Raw genomic sequence first — 24,127 nt, forward strand, 5'->3', positions numbered from 1 at the left:
AATGCAAATATAAATTGTACATTTTGAAAACTTATGCATACAGTTTGTAAACAATAAAGTTATATACAACTATTTATCTAAAAATGCAGCCAACACATATGGTGTTTGTTTTTTTTTTTTAAAAAAATTGTACAGCCATTTAAAAATACTACTATAACTAAAACGAAAAAAAAATTTGGTGTTACGATAAAATGTCCCAGAAATTATTTTTGCCAGTACAAAAACAGAGGAGAAAACCACAGGGATAAACCCTGCAGGCCTCTAAATAGGTCTTTCACTTCTCTGGTTTTCCACCTGGAGACAGTTTACATTGCACACTAAGTATACCCTAACTCTAAGATCTAAAAAAAAAAAATCTTAACCCCCCCCCACCAAAAAATAAAAATAAATCACTATGAGGGTGTCCAAATTCATAGGCGACACCATCACACCCAAAACCTCCCCTTCTTCCTAATCATACGAAACCCACGTGTTGCCGTTTCCACCAATAGGAAAGAGGTGGCTATTTTTCCTTATTTACTGTTTTCGCGCTGTCCTTAGAAGACGCTTTTTTTCTCTTTATGTGCAAAAATGTTATGTTGTAGACATTGAAAGAAATATTATATATTATAATTTGGCTCTTTAAAAATCTTCTGGGTGTGGAGCTTCTTTATGAAAACTAAAAACCTGACAGGACATCTCGGTCTCCATAGGGTGGCAGTAGCGGAGTAGCAGTAGCAGCGGAGGTACCAATCAGCCTGCCTGATGACTGAGGAAGAAGAGCGGAGCACACAATGCACTGCACGGTTGACAAGGGTTGTGTCTCCCTGGTTTTCGCGATAAATCTCCAGTTCAGTACAAACTCTCGAAGAGGCAGCAGTGGAACTGACCTGTTTCTTTCTTTATAACCTACACACTGGATTTATCGAGGGAAAAAAAGAATTCGGTGACCGGAAACGACGGCGATTGGTCAAGCTTCTCCTAAACATTGGATTACAGAGGCTGCATGAAGGAGCTGCCCAGCCCAACGGGGCTCGGCCGACACCCTCGTTTATGGAAATCGACCCCGAGGCTTTGATGCTTGGGCCTCGGTTTTTTTCCTTTATGATGGAGGTGGAACGACTCAACAGTTTTATGTGAAGGAGAGGGATATTATTTCGTGGATAATTCGTAGAATAAAAACCCGCTTCCGTATTCTTCCTGCTTCCTCTTAAAAAATTAGAGATAGTTGGTTGTTGCTAACAGCTGGATTGGCTAACGCTGACTAGCATCCATGCTAATGTTACGTCTTTCTTTTGATGCGACTCAGCTACCACTATCGGCCATGAACAACCCGACAGGAGAAGATTTTGCCCTCTTGGCTGCTGATTATTAGTTATATTCACACTCCACAGCCCGGCTTATCAGTGTTTACAGAAACGTTTTAAGAATAAAGTTGTATTCTTAGTTTGTCGGGCTTATATTATTATAAATTGAATTAGCCGCGTATAGGCTAACTGACGTTCGCTAACAGCAGCCATTTACTATTTAAAGTAAAGCAGACAGCTCTTTTTATTCCTCGTAAGGCGTAAATTAGAGTAACTGTCAGTATTAAACGTTCAGTTTCACAGTAATATGCAACGTCTCGTAATAGTCGTTATCAGGCCTGGCTAACTAGCTAATCAATTTGCTACTAATTTTGTCAGCGTGTGCAGAAATTAAGGAAATCACAAACAGTTTGTTGATTTAATCTGTGCCGAAAACAGCATTATTTTCAATCTGTTACTCCTGCGGAGGCAATCTCGCCCTGCTTTGGGTGTAACACAGCCAGACTTGTGTTTTATTGTTTACATGTTTACAACTTGTGTGGTTATCGCTTGGATTTCCTGCTAGCTAGCACGCTAGCTAACGTTAGCCGTCAACGACACACAATCAGCGATGTCCTGACATTCGCGTTAATGTCGCCGATGTTTTGAATTCCCATGTGGATGTAAGTTTGTTTTCAGATTTCAGAAATGACACTAACATTTCGCCGAGAGAACGGCACTGATGCCAGCAGCATACTGCTGTCAGAGGACGGTAAATAATAGCCACTGGTTTCCATTAACGCCATTTTAACAGAGGTTCTCGGAGAGGGCCTGTGTGGTGGTGTTTTTATTCGCGGTTCGGTACCTTCAACCGGGCCGGGACTTGCGTAAAAAAGTGCCTTTGGGAATCTCACCTAAGTTGCGAAAAGGAGGTGGCATTTGAACATGGAGGGCCCGAGCCGAAACACCGGATTCAGGCAGAGCCGGCGATCCCGTTCCCAGCGCGACAGGGAGCGGCGGAGGAGGCGAGTGGATCTGGCCGAGGAGCGGGCCACATCCCTGTCCTCGGGTTCCGATCGGGAGGCATGTGGGACCAACAGCGTGCTGGGTCCCGGTGGGAGAGAGTGCCGACCAGGGTTTGGCAGACACAGGCCTCCACGCCGGAGGAAGAGGGAGTCTGTGTCCTGCGAGGAAGAAATCATTGATGGCTTCGCTATTGCGAGCTTCATCAGCTTGGAGGCTCTGGAGGTGATTGTCATAATTTGGTGTTTTTTACACCCCACTAATCAGCTGTTATTCATGTGTACTTTCAGCGTTAGTGTTCGGTGGGGATTTGGCACCCTCCTTTCCTCTAATTTATTAAATAATCACCATCCTCGTAGGTGGTTGCTTTAATACTCATCTTTGTAAATTAAATCATCCAAGGGTGTGAAGGGATGCAGATTGAGCCCCTAAAGCAATCCACTCCCCAATCCTCTGATGGCTCCTGGAGAGGCCTCAATTATTCATGATCTAATTTTTAGAGGTGTTGATGAGCTGTGAAGTGGCCTTTGTAGATAAAGCAAGAACAAGAAAAACATTAAGAAAAGATCGTTTAACTATTTTCTGAGTTTGCGCTGTCACAAAGCTTTTCTTCAGACTCTCAAGATTTAAAGTCAGGACGCATATCGATGTCAGTACCTCATATTGAATCCAGTTTTGATTCTAAAGGTGTTAAATAAACCAGTAAATGCAGATAATACTGACTCTATGCCCCCAAGTCACCCCAAAATGCCCATTTGGAGAAGAACAGTCCCTGATATGTATTTGATGGGTTTTCTGGCTCAAAATTAGGCCTTTGATGGGTGACTACACGCATAAGCATGACTGATTCCCATATAGTCATAAAAAGTGTATGTGTTTCCTGATTTTTCCCTATGTGATAAAAAGCATGTGCCAAAGGTAGATCAAGTTAAACCCAACTTCAAAAAAAACTGTACTGCTTTGGCCCTTTGGTGGAAGACCAATTTTTTTGTATGTACGTAGCAAAAAAAGTACATTTTACGTTTAATTATTTACAAGATGTTGGCATGTGGTAATTTGTGGATAATCTTTGATAGTAGTTTAATCTGCCTTTGTGCTGATGTCATTTGCGTGCGTCTTACATCTGCATCAGTTTGAGGAAGCAAATTATTTGCCAATAGGTCCCACAGTAAAACTGCCCATTCACACACATACAGCTGCGCTGTTCTTCTAGGTAACTTCATTTTACAGTCAAATGGACCCATGAAGTATTAGAAACTGCTAACAGAGAAAAAGGAAAGAGACCTGCCAAAAAATTTACTGCTCTATACCAATGAAACGTCGTAAGTCCCTTTTTGTTAAAAAAAAAAAAAAAAAAAGAAACCATATCCTGTCTGTAGTTTTTCTGTAAAACATTTTTAAAAAGGGACTTTTCCAAATTAGACAAACAGACTGTGTTAGTTTGCATGAATTTACCTGCAAGTCATGCTGAGTTTATTTGCCTTTTTAAGTGTAATCTAAGTAGTTTTGCTCAAAATGACCCCATGGAAGTGACTAATAACGATTGGTCTGTAGTTAAGGCACACAGTTTGTGTAACTTTACTAATCAACTAACTAATATGTTAGTTTTCTTTTTAATTTTGGCCATTGAAAACACAAATATATTTAAACTTGAATAAAAGTTGGGCCTAATATAAAATAAAACTCGTTAATGTTTTAAATGTGGGACATACAGTGCTGTATGCCAGTCAAATGTTTAAAAAAAACCAACAAAAAACTAGCAATTTTTAGATCTCAGGTATAAGGAAATGTATATTTAATGTGGCTCTTTTTGGTGAAGGAAAATCAGCATAAACTAAACTTTTATAAGTGGGTTCAATTTACTCCAGTTTAAAATGCATTTTTATTTTTCAAATAGCTGAAAATCACATACTGCATAGCTTTTGCGGTAAGCGTAGGTGAACCAGTCATGCTTATTTTTTTTTGCAGTCACTCCTGAAAGACGAGAAATATCCTGCATATGCGTGTCATATCAGAGTTGTGCCGTCTGAAAAACGTGCCTTTGGTGGTGACTAACAGTGATCAGTCCGGATGTAGTTAAGGCAAAGAGTCTGTGGGACCATACTTAACAGAAGTCTGCAGATTTTCCTGTATTTTAGGACTCACTGTAAATGGTTATTTCTGTCAAATAAGATTAAAAAAAATTGTCAACTTAAAGCAAAATCAACATCAACTTTCAATGTAATTTGATTGATTTGCTCCATTGAACCTTTTCACCATTACTCTCTTTGACCTTTATATTGTTTGTGACATTCCAGCAACTGGTTAAATTTATCAGCAGTTTTCTGAAAGAGTGATTTTTTTTTTTTTCCCCCCTGTTTAAATAATTTTGTTGTTGTAATTTGTCGTTGCCTTGAGGGCTGATACTTTCCAGCAGTTCGTCAAAGAAAGGCGACAAGGCTGAATAATGATTGTTTGTAGCGGAGATGCGTTACTCGTCTCACCGCTCCGCTGATTTTTCTTCTCACTGCTGGGGGTATATAAGTAGGGAAGATAAATGGCCAGAAAAATGAGAAACCATGTACACTCCTTACTGTAGATTTTTCTCAGAAAGGTATTGATTAAACTCTTGAGTAATTGTTTAGACTGTAAGTTGTTATATCAATTTTATTTATCCTCTATAGAGAAATTTTGGTTGCTCTTAAAGACACATGTTAAGTTCTTTTAACCAGTTTAACAATCAGTTTCTTTTTCTCAAGCAATTTGGACATTTTTCTTCATTAAATGGTCCAAATATTTCAGTCAAATAAGGTTGTTACCTGAAGTTATTCCTCAAAGACTTATTGTGAGCCAAGAAAAATCTCATACATATTTATTTATTGCATATCAAAGTTTTTATTTGCTTAAAATGTGCTGTTGGGGGGTGACTGCATACCTAAATATGATTGGGTCGCATGTAATAAAGAGGGAAAAAGTATTACCTTATATTCTTTGGTAAAAACTCTGGACACCACAGGTAAAAGACGCCCTTTGAAAGGGAGGTCATGTACAATGCTTCAGTTAAATATATTGTCAAAACAAGCAATATAATTGAGTCCACACACAAACAGCTCCAGTAATATCCTCATGCTGGCTCATTTTTTTTTTTTTTTTTTTTTCTATTTTTATGAACAGCAAAAATTAGGACTAATAAGCCTGTAGCTTGCCTTTGGGTCTTTGGCCTCAGGCTTACACATTAATGCTTATTTATCCACATTTAAATCCACATATTTTTTCTCCTCCTTATCAGATGGACTGTTCTTTGAAGCCCAGTCAGCGAACTGATATGCTGGGAAGGAGGAACAAGGGGAAGAGAGGGCCGGAGGAGAACGGCGGAGGACCGCTGTCAGAGCCGGAGGAAGGAGCCCCGCCCAGCAGCTATTGGAATAATAGTAGAAATAAGAGAAGAAAGATAGAGGTGAAACTGACTTTACTACCATGTTAGATGTCACTGAGATAATTCCTAATCAAACACACAATGTTTATACTTCTGTAGCGGTAATCACCTGTATATCCTGCTATTGAGAAAATGACCTTGTAAAACAGGTTCACATTCACGCTCTTGCACGAATTTTGACAACACCCATCGTCCAGGCAGTCCAGAGTGATTAATCACATCCATGAAAGGTTTAGAGCTAACTGAAACTCACTGAAGCTTATTTTATTCCTTTTTTCCCCCCTTAGGGGCAACCTCTGGAGACTGGCTATATTGTAAGTTTCTTTTCTGCTAATGTCCAGTGTTTCCCACACAGACTTTATTTGGGCATGCCTCATTTACTAGACATGAAGCTCTACACAGTATAGCCTGCCATTACTTAAATTGCACACTTTTATTTCTTAGCGTATTAACAGTGTCATAATTATAACATTTGTTTAACTAATCCGACATAACAATCTTTCTCTACTCTGTCCATGAGTGCACTGCTGTAAAGGAAAAGGCTGCGCTTTGTTTAGAACACAGAACATATTAAATGTTATGAAAATATCCAATTTTATCATTCGTGACAAACATTATCTGTATGTCATAGACTTAAAAATCATGTGGTCCACATGGTAACAAGGAGACAAAATAATTTAAAATTTCTGAAACTATTACAATAATACTTGATGGAACAAATAGTGAAGTAAAAAATATAAATGGAAAAAGCAAAGAAAAGTTGGAATCCATGTATTTCTGCTTGCATGCACACAGGCATACGTGGATGTGCAGACTGTGTCCGCTGATGTGTTGCAAAGCATGCCCAGCAGGTTTTAGTTTCCATTAGATTGATCTAATCTCTTCCTGTTAAGATCAGTCTAAATAGTTGAGCTTGTCTCAAACTTGAGATATAACTGGAGGCATTTCCCCTGGAAAAAAAAGGGTTTAGATTTATTGATCTACTAAAGTAGATATAAATCCCTTCTGGGTTGCATTGGGAAGGCCACAGTGTTAAAAACATGCAGAGCTACCTGCTCGGGGGGGGTCCCTTGTGAATAGGGGAGCAGCCAAAAATAGACTTGCGCTGAGAGAATGGGATGATTGATTTACATGAGGACAATCCTGCTTGCTCTCATTTTAATCCCTCTGATGTCTAAATCATCATCTGTGACAGCCCCAACTCTAGCTCCTGTCCCTGTATTACAAGAAAGGCAGAAAGGACTTTACATGTTTGTTTTCTTTGGACACCTGTTATGATGTGACACTATAACAGAAATACAACAGGCAGAGCTGAAGATGCTAAGAGTGACCAGGATGGACAGGATTAGAAACGAGTATTTCCGAGGGACAGCTCAGGTTGAGCAGTTTGGAAACCAAAGTTAGAGAGGTGAAGCTGAGGTGGTTTGGACATGTGCAGAGGAGGGATAGTGGATATACTAGGCAGGAGGAAAAGAGGAAGAGCTCAGAGGAAGTTCATGTAAAGGAGGGGACACACACACACACACAGGGTTGGTGTGACAGGAGGATTCAAGGGGTGGATGGAGGCAGATAATCTGCTGTGGCAACCCTTAAAAGCAGCAGCCAAAATAAGAAGAATTGTCATTTAGAATGATTAATGTCTTTATCCTGAGATAACAAGACTTTGGAGTTTGGCTTGAAAGTGAAGCTGGGACGAGAGGCAGTTTATTATCACTCTGCTATTTATTATCATAACGTGTACATAATCTAATTTATTTAAGAAAATGTGTGCCCCACAGATAGTTTACTTTGCGAGTCATGTCACTGTGATTTAAAAAGTTAATCTGAAAACATGGTAAATGAATTGGAAAATGTAAAACCGGGAACATGGTGGGAAATAAAACAAATGAATCTAAAATATGAGGAATCAAGGCAAAATATTAATAAGAAAAAGAATAGAATAAACCCCACTAGGTTAATATTTTAAAATATAATTCTGTGGGGAAACACTGTTGTGATGAAGTTGGTTTACATTCGTTGGCTGACATATTGTAATAAACATAAATGTTTTCTTCTGCCTTATTTTCCTCTTTCAGTGTGACACAGAGAGTGACACAGGAGACAAGGTGTGTGTTGTTTACCAATATTCTTATCAAGAGTTTCCATGTTTGGTTATGTTTGTGTAGATAAAATTATTATTATTATTATTAGAGGGATCCTACCACAGTCATGTTCTCTTCAGTTGTAATCTTAAAAAATGTGTTGATTAAAATGGAGACTCGTTCTAATAAAATCCTCCTCTTGTTTTCCCGTGTAGGCCTCCGACAATGACATGGATCCAGTGTTCACAGTCAGCACTAGGAAAGGTTTGAGAAATTTACTATTGGCATTTCTTTCCTGCTGCTTTACATTCAGGAAACGCTGAACTGATGTGTCAGTCAGTGGGCTCCCACAGGGCTAAACTTAGATCTTAACAGAAAACGAGTTAAACAGGCTCAATTGTTTTCGTTCTTTTAGTTATTACACAAAGTGGAGCTGATTAAAATCTGCAGATAATGAAATGAGAGAATACAGACATGTGCTGCATACGGAAACATGAGGTGGAAGGAAACGTTAGAAAAATATTTTGGAGACCTGGAGAGGGTACAGAAGATGGTATCGTCACTGTCTGAGACTTCTTTTAATCTCCAGCAAAAGTATTGTTAGATTTAAAATAGAACCCACTTGCTTTTTGTTTCATTTACCTCAGTTTATTTTATTAAGATAAGAAAATACCATCTTAAATACAAACTAAAGAAGACAAAGAGCCACTGCTACTCTGCATTAAAAGGAGCTGCTTAAGGTGGTTTGGGTATCTGACTCAGACAACACCTCCTAAATGAGGCGTTTTACGCATGCCTGCTGTGGAGGAGACCCAGAAAACGCCTTCTTATCCCCCACCAGAAGAAGTGGGGGAGCTGGCTGGGTGAGGAGGTCTGGGCCTGTCTTAGACTGTTAGACTGAGACTCTGATCCGGACCTGGAAAAGTGATATAAAATGGATGGATGGATAAACCCATCAGTGGTTATTCAGTTTTGTTGGATGTATTCATCAAAGGAACAATTATGAAAACAATTATAAACATAAATGTGTATGCTTTGTAAACCTTTCAGAAGCTTAGTGGTCCAGATCAGACTCCTTCACTCCCAGTATCACAGTCACAGGTAGAAAGGGGTGCATCCAAAGTCCTTCTAGAAACAAGTTCAGCCACCCTGACAGCCCTTCTGTACATTTATTTAGATGCCTTATTTAAATTAACTTTAATTTAAATGGTCATTCGGATATAATAAACTGCATTTCTGCAACCACTAGTAAAATATGATTTTAAAAAATCATTTTGTCATAACTTATACTTGGTGTTTAGTTTCATGACATGACTTATTTCGGCAGAGACACCATGCTAATTCTTGTTCTGGACAGGAATTAAAGAAAAGCCAAGAAAACGGTTATGTTTTTAACCAGTTTTGTTAAATTAACTTGACTAAACATGGACATAACAGCAAGCAGGACAAACGCCATCTCCTAAAGATGTTCCCATAAATGGCACTGAAATGTTGTTAGAGACGCAGCAAAGATTTTTAATATATGACTGTTTAGTTTCAAACATTTACCCGCCTGTGGCAGACGGCTGATCATCTTTTTTCTGCTGCATACTCAGATCCAGGTCCATGTTTTTATGGTTAATTGATTAGGTTATTAAAAACTGTGTACCACTCTGTCTTTGACTTCTAAGGAACATGAGGCTAAAACACTGAGATGGCAGTTAGTTTGCAGGAATTCATGCTGACAGTGGAGGTGGGGGCAAAAAAGTATTTAATCAGGTTGGAACATCGGATTGTTGCGTCCAAATTTTTTAACTTTGGGTTTAATCACACTCAAGTGGTCAAGCCAGTTTTGGCTGTTCTGAGGGTGTTTTGCTTTGGAAGACCTTTGTCCTTCCTGCAGGAGTTGAGAAATTGCTGACTGGTTTTCTCTTCTCTCAGTTGTCGATCCCGCCCCTTCAAACATGGGCTCATCTGTGGGCAAGAGCTGCCCGTCTCTGCCGGTGCGCTTTGGTGGCATCTCACGGTTAATGGTGACTCCACGGGTGTCTGGGCTGGAGCGAAGTCAGGAGAAAAACCTGGAGCCACACTTCCCTGAGCCGGTTTCTTCTTCTACCTCTTCCCCCTTCTTCCCCGGCCTGCCTTCCCACTCCCCGGTCACGGTGCCCCGGTCCAGCCCAGTCAACGGCGGCAGCCGCCACAACAGCAGCCCCCCGCTCTCCAAACCCAAGCCCTCTTTGCCCCCTCGAACTCAATCCATCTACAACAGGTATGAAACATACTGAAAACTGAAGCTCAATTTCTTCTTTCATCCCTCTGATGTTGTCTTCTACATCTCTTTGGCTCAACTGTTGTGTTTTGTGTTTGTGTTTTCTCGGCGGCAGCAGCACCCCAGTCAAGCCTCAACCGTCTGCTTCATCTGTCGGGACTTCCTCATCTTCCATTCTTCCCCCACCTCCTTCCGCCAGTGTTTCTCTGCCCTTCTCAAGGGGCTCAGGATCCTCAGGGCCTCTCCGACCCCCATCCCGAACCAGCTCTGGAGCATTGTTCACATCCTCACCTGGCCTTCCTCCGCCTCCACCTCTGCTGCAAGGTACAGCTCACCCGACAGAAGCGGGTACAGCAAAACAGAAATGCTTCATTTCACCGTTTCAGTTGTTTATGGGAATGTGATGACTAATGTGTTGCAAAAATAAACCAAACCCAGACTTCCCCAGGCGGTTGTCTGGATTTGTCTGGGGTGTTGAGGAAGTTGTGTATTGATGAACTGAGATCGGGTCTCATAAGCACAGCATGTGTTGCATAAAGTAGAAGTTGCATGTAAGTATCACTTCAGTAGTTGTAACTCTTTTGTTCATGTATCTGTGAGATTAACTTTAGTTTATGTTTCCCACACACATACCTGGTTTATTAACCTTTATGAGTATTTGGCAACAATTTTAGGATTTGTTTTTCTTTTCATCTGGCAAAAGGAAATCATGAGCAACCAGCTCTTATTTTGAAAGTTGAGCCATCCTTTGGTTCTCATGTTTTCAGCTTTGTTTATGGCCACTGTGTTGGTTGTGGTGCACACCAATTATCATTGTTCTCACAGATCTGTAACCATTTATACAGACCTGGCAGTCTTTTCCTAAACGATGGGTGTCACAACTCAGAGAAAACCTCAACTTCAGTACTGACACAGGAATAGAAGAAGTCAAAACAGGAAGCAGAATGATTAGAGGGTTTTTTTTGTTTTCTTTTCTTTTCCCAAAGCTGTTGTTTCAGTATCTGCCCCTCTTATAATCTCTCCGAACTCCTGCCTTGATATAGAATTCAAATGACAGTAGAGACTGACCCACTTGCACACTTGTCTCAGCCTGGTAAAAATGAGCAGTAATATAACACCAAAGCCTGGTGCACGCCTGCATATTTTTAATTTTTTTTTTTTTTGACACTTTTTATTTGTTTAGGAACATTTTTATGCAACAAGATAAAAGAAAAAAGAAAAAACAGAAACAGTATGAGGTCATGGGAAGATAACATACACCTGTACATACATCTGCACATCCACACATACATACGTCAACAAGTCTGCATTGCTAATTCTATGCATCAAAGGGTGCTGCCACAAGCTGTAAAGTCCAGCCATTTTCTCCACCGTCTCCTTCCCAAATCTCCCTGCAGTCGCAGAGTGAAAGTCATACATTCCATCAATTTGATGTCTTCCACTATAGAGGTAAAAAGTGTTACAGTGGGAGGATCTCTACAGAGCCAGCGTTTTGTTATGGCCTTCTTCGCAGAAGCCAAGAGAACTTTCAGAAGGTAAACATCATCTGCAACTAAATCGTCTGTAAAATACCCCAGATACAATGAGGTAAATGTACAAGACACGTGGAATCCCAACACCTCTGTAATTATCTTTATAACTTCCGTCCAGAAGGGTCGTATGAGTGGGCAGGACCAGAATATATGACCGTAATCAGCCATGACTTCCCCACAATTCCTCCAGCAAAACGCAGGTGTAGCACTGAATTTAGACTTCTGTTTAGGCGTTATGAAATAGCGTATAATGTTCTTCCAGCAGAAGTCCCGCCACATGTTGGAGTTAGTCGTGGTAAACTGTGTCTCCCAGATCCGTGCCCACCCATCTTCTGTAATCACAATGTCCATTTCTTTTTCCCATTTCTGCTTTATGTAAATCGTTGAGTGCCCTTTGAGCTTAGTCAGACATTTATACAGTTTACTTATCAAGGCTCTGTTACTCCCAGAGTCATAAGCATCAATGAAAATATTAACAATCGAGAAGTCTCCACGGACACAGCTCTTCAGTCTTTTGCCAATATAGTCACGGAGTTGCAAGTATCGAAAAAAGTCTTGTTTCCCGAGATCGTAAGTCTTGCATAGGGTATCAAAAGCCATAATTTTAGATTTTACAATAACCAAACACCCAGCAGTGATTCCATGCCACACCCATTGTTTAAATCTACTATCGTGGGAAGCAGGTAGAAAATCAGGGTCATACGCTGGCCACCTCAGAAGTTTTATCTCTTCCTGGAGTTGCGCCTGCTTGACCACTCCCCTCCATATTTTTAATGTAAAAGTGACCCAGTGGCTGGGCGTCAAGGTATCGTCCAAATCAGAAGCCGCGTGACCAAGTCTAGACTGGATTGGCGTGTCTGAGAGAGACATCTCAATAGTCTTCCACCTCGCACAAAAAGATGGATTACACCAACACACCAAGGACCTCAGCTGAGCAGATAAGTAGTAATTCCTTAATGAAGGTAGAGCCAAGCCCCCTTTGTCTTTCGGCAACTGCAAAGTAGAGAACTTCACCCGTGGTCTTTTGTTAAGCCAAATGAATCTCGAAATCTGCTTATTCCATTCCCTGAATTGCTTCTCTGGAATTTGAATAGGTAAAGCAAGAAAAAGAGAGTAGTTTGGGGAGAATATTCATTTTAATTATCTGTATCCTGTTGCCAAGGTCGAGAGGGAGCAAGGCCCAAATGTTGAGATCGCTATATATTTCTCTATTAATACGACTGTAATTAATATCGTACAGTTGTGTCAGATCTCTAGGCAGAAACACTCCCAAATATTTGATAGCAGTTGCCTCCCAATTAAACTTGAATTTTGCCAGTAGTGTCTGGTCCGGAGAAAAATTAAATGACAGAACTTGAGTTTTTTTGACATTAAGGACATACCCTGAATACAGGCCATATGTTTCCAACATCCCCATTAATACTGGTATACCTGAGCTGGGATCCATGATTGTCACCAAGACATCATCTGCATATAAACACACCTTGTACTCGTCCCCTCCTATTACAATCCCTTTCAACGATGTTTCCTGACGTATAGCCTGGGCTAGAGGTTCGATAAACAAGTTGAAGAGGTAGGGGCTTGCTGGACACCCCTGTCTACATCCTCGTTCTAAAAAAATAGTATCGGAGAGGCTACCGTTAATTTTTATTCTGGCAGTAGGGAGAGAATAAAGAGCTTGGAAACATCTTATAAACTCGCTACAGAAACCAAATCTTTTCATCACTAGGAAGAGGAAGTCCCAATTCACTGAATCATATGCTTTTTCAGCATCTAAGCTAAGAATAATTGAGCTTTTTTTCTTATTATTAATGTGTTCGATGATGTGTAAAGCTCGTCTAATATTATCGTGGGTTTGTCTATTTTTCAAGAAACCCGTTTGGTCTTCATCAATCAAAGAAGGCATTACAGCATCCATTCTTCGCACCAAAATAGTTGTGTATAGTTTATAGTCTGAGTTCAGGACACTTATAGGCCTATAAGATTTGCAGTTTAGTCTATCCTGTCCCCCCTTTGGCAAAACCGATATGAAGGCCTCCTTCCAAGAGGGAGGTACCAGACCTCCTTTCAAAATGTAGTTAAAACTAGTTTCCAACAGGGGAAGAAGGCTTTCCCTCATGGTTTTGTACCATTCGGCAGGGAGCCCGTCGGTACCTGGTGATTTATTGGATTTAAGGCTGGAGATAGCTTTAATTATTTCTTCCCGAGATATTAAGGACGTTAACTTACTATTTGCTTCTCGACCAATCGTAGGCAGGTCTAAGGAATTCAAAAAGTCAGTCATCTTATTTACATCACCCTGAGTAGATTGACTATATAAGGATTTGTAATACTTTTCAAACGCTTTTTGAATTTTATCCAGGTCAGTTACAACATTGTTACCAACCGGGTCTCTAATCTTATAAATATTATTTTCAGCTTGCTGTTTTCTAATCCGCCACGCCAACTGCTTCGCCGCCCTAGGCCCCGCCTCATAATACCTCTGTTTCATGAACCTTATGTTTTTCTCTACTTCTTCGCTCAATATCTTATCTATCTCCTGCTTAATCTGTCTGATCTGGTGGGTTACTGTAGTATTTTTATCCTTTAGACCTGACTGTTCCAAGGCCATTAATCTATTCTGCAGTTGTAACAATTCTTGTGACTTTTTCTTTTTAATCATGGTCGACCACGCAATTATTTTACCTCTGAGGACAGCTTTGGCTGCATCCCATACAATACTGTGATTTGTCTCTCCATTATCATTGTCCTGCAGGTACAAGTTAAGATCGGCTGTCATTTGTTTCACAAAAGCGGAGTCATTTAACATACCGGTATTTAGTCTCCACAAAGTTGTCTTCCGTGTCCCGTCCAAATGTAACGTTATATAAAGTCCACTGTGGTCAGAGACATCTCTTGGACCTATTCTGCAATCTTTTATCCTGTGTAAATCCCTATTAAACATAAAACAGTAATCTATCCTCGAATACACTGAGTGTCGAGCAGAGTAAAAAGTGAATCCTGACGCTGACCCATGGATAGATCACCACACGTCAATAAGCCCTAATTCCGTTAACATTCCTTTAACCCGTTTCCCTCCAGACGTGCTTTTCCTGTCCCTATTATTTGAGTCTAATCTGGGATTTAACAGTAAATTAAAATCTCCTGCACAAATAAGAGTTCCCACCGTTTCCTTAGAGATCAAATCAAATATCTTCTTAAAGAAGCTTGCGTTGCTTCCTGGGGGTGCATAGACATTTAATAGTGTGACCGTCTTATTCTCTATTCTACCTTTTACTAAAACAAACAGACCTTCCTTATCACTTATAGTAGATATATGTTCAAATTTTATTTTATTTGAGATAAGGATAGCTACTCCTCGTTTTTTCCCGGCCCTATACGATGAATAAAATGTATGTCTGAAACCCATCTTTTTTAATTTCTCATGTTCTGCATTATCTAGATGAGTTTCTTGCCAATATGCCAAGTCTACTGTCTCCTTTTTCAATTTGGCAATTAATTTGCTTCTTTTAATAGGGCTATTCAGGCCATTTACATTTAGTGACAGCATTTTATAGAAATTATAAGCCATCAAGTGGATATGTGGAATACAACATAATCAACCCAGACCTCAGAACATCACAACCAGAACTCACTGAACAGCAAACACACAAAACATTAACAGGAGCTTCCAATACAAAGGATATAACAGTATCCTTTGACATTGAGGGGACTGGCCACAGGGTGGGGCCCCTCATCCGACAAGAGGGGAGTGACCGACAAAAAAGCCAAAAAAGGGCAAAAAATAAACGAAACAGTCTCTTATCGCTACTAGACATAACGTGGTGGTTCTCTAACCATGTCCGTAGGCACCAACCTAAAGAAATATGAATTCTGAAGGATACGAAAGTCAGTGTTCCTGCGGTTAGATTATCAAAACTCTACCGCCAGCTATCTCACCGTTGTCCCGCCATCAGCTGTTCACTCGTCTGCTGACACTTTTTCTTGCTCCCTCCGGAATGCTTGGAGTTTTTCCCGCACGTGCTGCTGGAAGCCGCCCCCGCAGTGTGCTGTCTGCGTTTCCCAAGGAAGTAGCTGCTTTATCGTGTCCTCTGTCATCCTGTTGGTTTGGTTCCCCAAGGTGATCTTACCCACGGCTATTCCCCGCTTTCTTAAATCCTCGGCAGCTTGGCTCGCGGTATTATATAGGACATTGCCTGACGCATAAAACACTCGCATCTTACTTAGTGGTGTCTGGAAACGGATCCCGTTGTCCTTCAAAGCCTTCTTAACTGGGATATATTCCCGTCTCCTTTTCTGCACTTCCAGAGAGTAGTCATGATCGAAATACACCCGTTTGTTTTGGATATGTACCCCTTTGTTCCACGCCGTGCGGAGAATTTCTTCTTTAACAGAGAACCGGAGGAAGCGCACTATTATTGAGCGTGGTGGGGCGTTCGGGGGTGGTTTCGGTCCCAACGCGCGGTGTGCGCGCTCAATGCCGAGAGCACGGTCCGGGCCGAAATCTTCGCCTAGGTGTTCTTTGATCAGATTTTCAACAAAGGTAGTCACCGACGAGCCCTCCGAGTTTTCCGGTACGCCGTAGATCCGGATGTTCTTGCGTCTAGCGCGGCCCTCCATATCGGACACCTTTTCCTGAAGCGCCCGTTGATTTTCCAACAGCTGCACAAGTGTATCCCTAACACCAATGTCCCAGCGTTCCGAGTCAGCCATGTTGTCCTCGACGTGCTTTAGCCGACCAGTCATCTCCTCCACCTGATCCGCCATCTCGTGTAATCTTTGATTCAATTCCTTAGAGAGTTCGGCCATTTGCTGCTTTACATCCTCCCGAAATTCCGTACCGAATGCTTTGAAGTCACTCTTCAATTCGGTTCGCAGTGTAGCCATTTCGGCCACCAGTACGCTACTCACAGCATCCCGAAGCCAACCCAGACCTTCACCTCGGTCGCCATCTTGTCCCGATGCGAGGCTTGCCTCACTAGCCGCGGCGTCCTTCTCCATTTCACAGTCAAGAATGTTTCGTAGCCCGTATCCTCCCTTTTTAGATTTATCCCCACTCATTCTTGAGTCGAAAAATGGCAATGTAGCCCTAATACAGCTCTCGAGTCCGGGGAAACACACGGTTGGTGCCGGAGGTCACTCTCTATGCGGCCATGCGGTGCTACGAGCCACCGGAAGTCCCATATTTTTAATTTTTTTTTTGTCACTCTTTGTGTGCTCGACCATTCGTAAGGGCAACTGCTGTTGCAGCTTTCATCAATATCTATTAGCTGCTTCCACAAAGAGGATCTTGTCCACTCTGTGATATAAGTGCAAACCCTTGAGAAAACCTGGGCTGTAACAAGTGTTTATTTCCACCTATAGTTTTTATCAACAACCTTTTTTTTCCTGACATCAACAAGACAAATATCTAAATAAAAACTGAGGCAGGAGAACAAAAACTATGATGGCACGAAAACACGAAATGCAACACGAAATGTGGCAGAGAGATGAGATCCAATCAGAAGTAATCTGCTTGTGTGGTAAGATTAGACGTGTACATTTGAGTTGCCCTCAGGAAATCTTTTCAACTAGTGCCCATGCTCCCTGTTTCTCACGAAAATGCAACAAAATGACACATGGACACATTTTGTATTTGATGCTGAGGAAAATAAGACTTTAGAAACTCTATGGAGGAATTCTCATTGTTAAAAACACAGCAAACTTTTACACTTTATATTAACTGAATAAACTTTATATTTAGTCTACTATAAGCTTATGACCTTTAGTCCACTCAAACTGAAGAAATTTAGTGTCTTAAATTCTGATTAATTTATATCTTGATGCACAAGCTCACGCAAAAGACCCTTAAGAGTCAGCTACGTCGTAGGCTCCGCATAGATTCAAGGCAGAAGTCTAAATAAGCTTGATTGGAGCTTGAACTTGTGGATGACTGGTTGGTGTGCGTCTATGCTGAACTTGCAAGCAGCTACAGAGCAGAATAAGGGCTACCTGTGCCAGATGCAGTTGTGGTGGTGTAGTTAGTTCTTCTGCTAGATAAGACTCCCTGAAGAAGCAGGTAATGAATAATTTGGTGCTTGATAAACAAAATATTCACAGATCAGAAGATTTACCTCCACACATCCCTTTTAAGCATTGTTTGAATTTCTGAACTTGACCGCCAGTGTAAACAGAATTTTATGTTCTTTAATTTATTTTCCCGTTGCCTTCCACTAATTACTGCCTCGTTATTCCAGCAGAGCGTGAGGGCAGACGCAGCGTCCCCGGGGCTGAAAATAACCCGGCAGGCCGCTCCACTCCAGGAGGCCCAGCAGCGCCGAGCTCCACGCAGGGCTCATCGAGCCGGACGTCTCAGAACCAGACGAGCATCCCGGCGATGGCGTTCCAGTTCCATCAGCACAACCACCAGCACCAACACACGCACACGCATCAACACTTCACGCCCTTCCTGACCCCAGCTACGGCGTCTCCGATGGTGAGAGAGACTCTGCTGTTTTACTCCTGTTTTAAACTCCACTGCAGCTGGAATGTGTTGACCCATCTCAACTGTTTTTGTCTTTTTAGTTCGATAAGTACCCAGGCAAAATGGACGGGCTGTACCGACACACTGTGAGTATCTGAGAATAGTGCATGGAAACGGGAACTAAAACTGTAGGCGTATTTTGAAAGTCGTGTACCGGCCACTAAGGTGTGTTTGTGTTTGTGCCAGATCTACCCAACGTACACGCCGCCCTCAGTGCAGGGTATTCAGATTCCCCCTCCTCCTCCTCCTCCTCCTGGGCATTTCAGCTCATTGCAAGGGGCATTTCAGCCAAAGGTGAGGAAAACTCTCCTTGTGTCTGTGTGTTAGCATGATGTTGTTTTTTTTTTGTTTTTTTTCAGGCGATAACTTCCACGTCACGGTTTATTTGAGCTCCCTGCGATGACAATGTCACAGTGTCACAAGCACTAGAGGCAAATTTGCCAACAATCCAGTTTTTCGCAGGTTTAAACGAGGAAGCTTATATTTTAAGTTCCTCGTTTTGTTGTTTCTCCCAGAAACTCCAGTAATTTCGACCAGTAACCTATCACACTCAAGTTGGAATAACTATAATAAATGCATCCGTTTGCCTTAGGGCTCAGTCACACCGGTTCTAGAGGTCTGTGTGAGTGATCCCTACTGTTTGGAGAGTTGCTTGAAAGCAAGTGCAAATAATTTGGCGTCAGCTGTACAATTTACAGGTGCCAGGTTTTTGGTGATTCGCCCTCTCCAGCAACCACTGGCCAGATGCACATTTTTGCAGCCAGAGCGTCACAGATAGGTCCCTAGTGTGTGACTGAGTCCTTAAGTGTTTTATTTGACAGAATTTGTTTGATAGAATTCAACACTTTCAGTGTAACCTGGGAACCCATAACCTGATTAAAATGGCACGTGTGCAGCTAACCTCTGCGCAGGCAGAAGAGTTAGATGCTGAATAAACTAGTTCACTGTTGACCCATATGTGCAATGTGTTTGATGTGTGCCACGTCCCAGTAGGGAAACGGCAACTTCATCTCCCCATTTGAAGCTGGTGGTGGTACAACCGCTAAAATGAATTGCAAAAGGATGTTTTGTCATAGCGTAGAGGTGCAGGCAGATGATTTCCTGTAAAGCAAGAAATGTCAAATTTTTGTTATGAAGTAATAAAATTTAAGTGCCTTTGTTTTTAATAATGTTGATTGACATTTTGCTAATTTAATCAGGAATGCCTGAAGCCTGTTTTCTGGTCATTTTCTTCTGTTTACATGTAAATTATGTGTATTTGTTGCCTGTTGAGCTTAACGGGCTTTTTGCAACCATTGCCAAATGTTGATCGGGTACTTGACAAATCTAAATCTTCCTTTTATGAGAAGGAAACAACTTGAACTTAATTTGAACCTTACCAAGGACGTCCAGGTGGTGTTAATGAAGTAAATCCAGTGCACTGTGAATTTGTGTCTCAGCCACTCAAACAATTTTGGTTTTGAACTATATTTCAAATAAAACTAGATGTAGAAAAAAAATAACATTTGCAGCCAATTTTTCTACCAAATTAAGCAGCTGAAAAGGCAGACCAGACCAGAGTGCAAAAAATATTTCTTTAAAGTGGCACGTTCCTATTCTGCATCAGTGCGTTTTTATCTGTCACATCAAATCCTGGATTTTCAAATCTAAATGTTGACAGGTATGACTAGAGGCTAGTCGAATGAGCGGCACTCATCTAACAGCATGGGTGCTTTAGTTAACTGACTTCCTAAGGCTCTTGCAGTGTCTCTTGGGTTTGACCTGGCTGCATTAGTTAGAGTAAAAATACATTAATGTTAGCGCTAAGAGAGCAAAGAATAACGCCAGGTGTAGGCTGTGGCTCATGTGTTTGTGCTGTGTCAGTGATAGCCTCTTTGTCCCTCAGGGAACGGGTCCTGATATACAACGATTTGGGGTTGTGCCTTCCCACCTGCAGCCCAAAGACCCCAGGGTAAGGACACTGCGCTTTACTCTCGCGATGGCAAATTTGCAGTATAGGCTAGGATGTGCTGCAGCACAGTCACTACAGCAGAAACTACTCCTGAGAAAGAGCAAGATGTGCAGATTAAAAGTGGTTTTACACTTCTCTTCTCTTGTAGCTTACTGAACACTTTGGGACATCAACATTGAAAATCACAAATGTAAGCAGAAACAGATGTTTTTGAATCCCTCTGCTCCTTTCAGTTCTTTAGTCTGCATCACTGTCTCACAACTTCACGCACTCTTTGCACTAATCTCACTTGTAATCTTGACTACTACTGGTCTATTTTCTGCTCTTGCACACTCGGTTAGATTTTTCAGACCTAGAAATTATGCTATGATGTATGCGGTTATTCTTTTCACCGCCTTTCCTTTTTTAAAAATATATACATAACCAAACTTGAGCCGGGCCCCAGATTTTAACTTTTTCTCCTGCTGCAAAACCTCAAGCTTGTATGGAGGTTAGAAAAGATATTCTTGAACTGCAGGATCTGCCTCTGTGTACAAAGGCTTTAAAGTTGTAGATTCAAGATTTGTAGAATAACACAGTGTCTTTTTTGTGCTGCGCAGAAACCAGGAAAATGGTGTGCTATGCATGTTCAGGTGGCCTACATGATCCACAACCATCAGAGAAAAGTAAAGGTGAGTGTCTCTTACTGACATCATGTGGGGAGAGATTTAATTGCCACTATGCAAAGATGACAGTATGAGGTTTAACTCTTCTGCCCTTCATTCAGCTCATGCAGGCTGATCCTCACAAACTGGACTTCCGCAGTGACCCGTTGGCCCGTTTTTCTGGAGCTGGCGGACTGGGTCCAATGCCCTTACCTCCTGCTCATGACCTGACCAGACCTCCCAGTCTGTTCTCAGCTGCAGGTGCATGCCTTTTAATGTTTCGGTGTCCCAGCTGGTAAAATGTAATTTATTTATTTATGTCTGTGCACAGATTGTTGCTGTAAATAATGTGCAACAAGACAAACAGGATTCAGGCTGTCAGTGTCTTTAAAATCATAATTCTTTGTGGATTTAATGGTTAACAAGTACAAATCTGTGCTTTAGACTAGCGTGTGAACATTGCATTTACAAATCCAGGCTTCTTCAGTATCCTCACAACTGAATTTCTCGTATTCTGCCAAGAAATTTAAAACTACATAAACAAAAATTATAAATCCCAGCCGTCACATCCCTAAGTAAATACTGCTAATACTACAACTTGTTTGCTATTGCAGCTGTATTGGTGTTTAATGGATTTGAAGCTAGTCAACAAAGTATGTGCAACATCTGCAAGTACTGCTCTAGAATTGCACAAGATGGCAAAAAACACAAACAGCGGTGATAAGTCCAAGACAACGAACACTGGAGAGGAATAAAACAAATCAAGAAAAACCCCTCAAAAGATTTAAAAGTGAAAACAACAATCAAAGCTTGGTGCATTTAATTATTTAAAATGAATAAAGAAAAATTTACTAGTTTTCCTAGATAATATCAATATTATATTCCTTATTGATAATACAATTATATTAAAAGTATACCATATGAAATGTTAAATGAATGACGTCACTGTTTGCAACCAGAGCAGCAACCAAAAGTTGTTTGTTTTTTTTTTTAAATTCAGTTTGAGATGAGTTTCCTCATTTCAGTTTAGTTTTTATTATTATTTTTAAGGTTTTGTTTTTTGTAGTTGCGTTATTAGTAGTTGTTGCTTTAAATGTTATAACTGGGACCAAAAGAGTGAGCTTTAGGCTGATGGTGGTGATTCTGTGGTCAGTTTAAGAATACTTTTTCGAACTTATCAGCGAATCAGGGCCAAAGATGTGATCGGTTTCTTCTGATGTCTCTGATCACTCTTGGACTTTGTGTCCTTCTGTAGCTTTGCTGTTTGGTGTGTGAGTAGCATGTTGAGCTTGATTTGAATATTCTTGACATATTTTTTTGTTTTGTTTTATTATCTCTTTCCCTCAGGTCCAGTCAATCCACCCTCGGCTCCTTTCATCTCTCCATCAGCGCCACACTCCTCTTTCCTCGCACCGACTCCACACTTGGGTAAAATCAGTTCAAACTTGAAAGATTTTTATTTTTAACTCATGACAGTAACGTTTTTTTATAAATGTTTAGTTGATGAAACCAGGATTTTAGCTTGTTGTTGTAAAACTGTTTTTAATGGTTGTGTTTTAGATCTGTATGGCCGATCGCCGTCCTTCACCCCGCTGGGAGCTCTGGGTTCTGGTGCCTTTGGAGGACTTGGGAGTCCAACACTGGGTCAGTTTCTCAGCATCTCTACGCCTGATGTGCAAAGCTTAAAGGATCAGTTCAGAGTCTTTCAAATCTACCTGAATGTAGCCCTCACATGTCACACAGATGTTGAAAGAGTTTCTGCGGGCTTCTTAGTTCTTACTTCCAAATCAAAATTAAAGGTGTAAAAGTGCCTCTGCTCCACAGTTTGGCTCAGTCCAGATAAAACTGAACCACAGCTCGGTGTCCTTGTAGTGTGGAGAAAGTGTTTTTTGGATGGTTCACGCTTGGTCTAACAACATTACAACAACAGTTAACATTTTCTCACGGGCCAATAGAAGCCTTGCCATTGTCTATGAGGGAAAACGGTCCTTTCAGGTCATGTTACAGATCGTATTGAATAAAAAAGGAAGTCTATCCAGTCAGATCAACCTTAAAACCCCAACTAGACCAAAGGAGCGTTTATTTATAATTCTCTTGGCAAACTAAAACCCCCGAACACAAAGCTCATCGCACACCGCTTTGTAGCTTGGCTACTAGCAGACATTTTAGTCTCTAACTACATAGGTAACCTGGAATGTGTTCACCACCCCTCACGTCAATCAGGAATATTCTTCACTCCTAGTCATTGTCCCGTTAGTCACTCACCTCAAAGTTGATCGTTGGGACCTGCCCTCCTCCCGTCACTAGTAATAGTTTTGCTGGATTTCTTTGACCTCTCGTGGCTTACTGTTGACACCACTTGAACCTTTATAACATTGACATATACAGCTGGGCTCAACCTCACTAATGGTAGTGTTGGCTTAACCGATGCTCAGTAATGGTCTAAAACCTAACAAACAAAAACACTAACTCGATGATGTTGGTGTTGCTTTTCTTGGATTCCTTTGACAACATGTTGGCCTCTTAAATAAGTTCTTGAGCTAAACTGTTCTGAGCTGCGTTTGGGTCACCGTAATCGTTCCATTTCACCACACAGGCCAGTAGGTGATCTTTTCCTAAAGGTTCAAAATCCACAGTTTGTGCAAACATCGAACAACACTTCAGCAGTCAGATGAATATAATGAATTGGATGTCTTCTCCCTGGCTGTTGTACAACAGGTACTGTGTGCTAATAACCTGATGAAATTATCAGGAAGTATCTCAGCTCTGTGCCTCGACAGGGAAATGCTGCTTGGGGAAGCATGTGGAGGGGAAACTGCCAAATATCTGTTTGGCTATCTCAAACTACTGAAGATAAACTTGGAAATTCATGTGGATTTTGCCCCCTCGTGTTTTAGTGTAGTCTCACATTTAATGGCTCATGTAGACAGGTGGGATAATTATAGTCAGCAGCAATTCAGCATATGTGTGACATGTGTGTTAAAACAGGTATTTAAATATCCAAACTGATCCTTTAAGTCCTGCTTCAGTGCGTGAGCTTTCTTAATGGTGTGTGGAGTGTTTCCACCTGGGTGACTGAGTTTTTGGAGTCTGTAATGATTTAATTTAATTGCCAAAGAAACATCTTAATTGTTTAGTTTAAGGACAGACCAAACTAGTCTTCACTCATGTAGTGCAGCGAGGGGCTGTCACGATACTTGATGTCAGCTAGAGGTAAAGTTACAGGATCGAGGAGTCTGGAGGTCTCCCATTGAAGGATGTGAAGCACTATAGGACAATTGTAGTTTAAAAAAAAGTCAAATCATTGCAATTCTATCAGTCACACTGATCTGTAATGTTGCTTAGAGCCTTTCAGGCTGAAAACTGGCCTGATGAGGGACGACTGTAAATGAAAGCACGACTGGCCTGAATGCTGTTAATGCTGTTAGGTCTAAGTTTTTATTCT

The 24,127-nt window shown here is 41.1% G+C and overlaps 1 protein-coding gene across 1 annotated transcript in view; it reads left to right on the top strand.

Moving 5' to 3' along the window:
- Positions 1-754: 754 nt before the first annotated feature.
- fbrs (fibrosin) overlaps positions 755-24,127 on the top strand; it is a 31,994-nt gene continuing 8,621 nt past the window's right edge. The window contains exons 1-16 of the mRNA XM_085361606.1: positions 755-2,513; positions 5,557-5,724; positions 5,991-6,017; positions 7,779-7,808; positions 8,000-8,048; positions 9,705-10,032; positions 10,148-10,356; positions 17,804-18,039; positions 18,129-18,173; positions 18,274-18,381; positions 19,973-20,038; positions 20,187-20,228; positions 20,638-20,709; positions 20,805-20,943; positions 22,030-22,110; positions 22,243-22,326. Of these exons, the coding sequence (XP_085217732.1) occupies positions 2,211-2,513; positions 5,557-5,724; positions 5,991-6,017; positions 7,779-7,808; positions 8,000-8,048; positions 9,705-10,032; positions 10,148-10,356; positions 17,804-18,039; positions 18,129-18,173; positions 18,274-18,381; positions 19,973-20,038; positions 20,187-20,228; positions 20,638-20,709; positions 20,805-20,943; positions 22,030-22,110; positions 22,243-22,326 (1,987 nt within the window). The 5' untranslated portion in view covers positions 755-2,210. The remainder of the gene's footprint in view (positions 2,514-5,556; positions 5,725-5,990; positions 6,018-7,778; positions 7,809-7,999; positions 8,049-9,704; positions 10,033-10,147; positions 10,357-17,803; positions 18,040-18,128; positions 18,174-18,273; positions 18,382-19,972; positions 20,039-20,186; positions 20,229-20,637; positions 20,710-20,804; positions 20,944-22,029; positions 22,111-22,242; positions 22,327-24,127) is intronic.

The sequence above is a fragment of the Diplotaxodon limnothrissa genome, linkage group LG8, assembly GCF_057381915.1.
Source record: "Diplotaxodon limnothrissa isolate DT_005_m linkage group LG8, D_limnothrissa_male_GT1.1, whole genome shotgun sequence".
NCBI lineage: Eukaryota > Metazoa > Chordata > Actinopteri > Cichliformes > Cichlidae > Diplotaxodon > Diplotaxodon limnothrissa.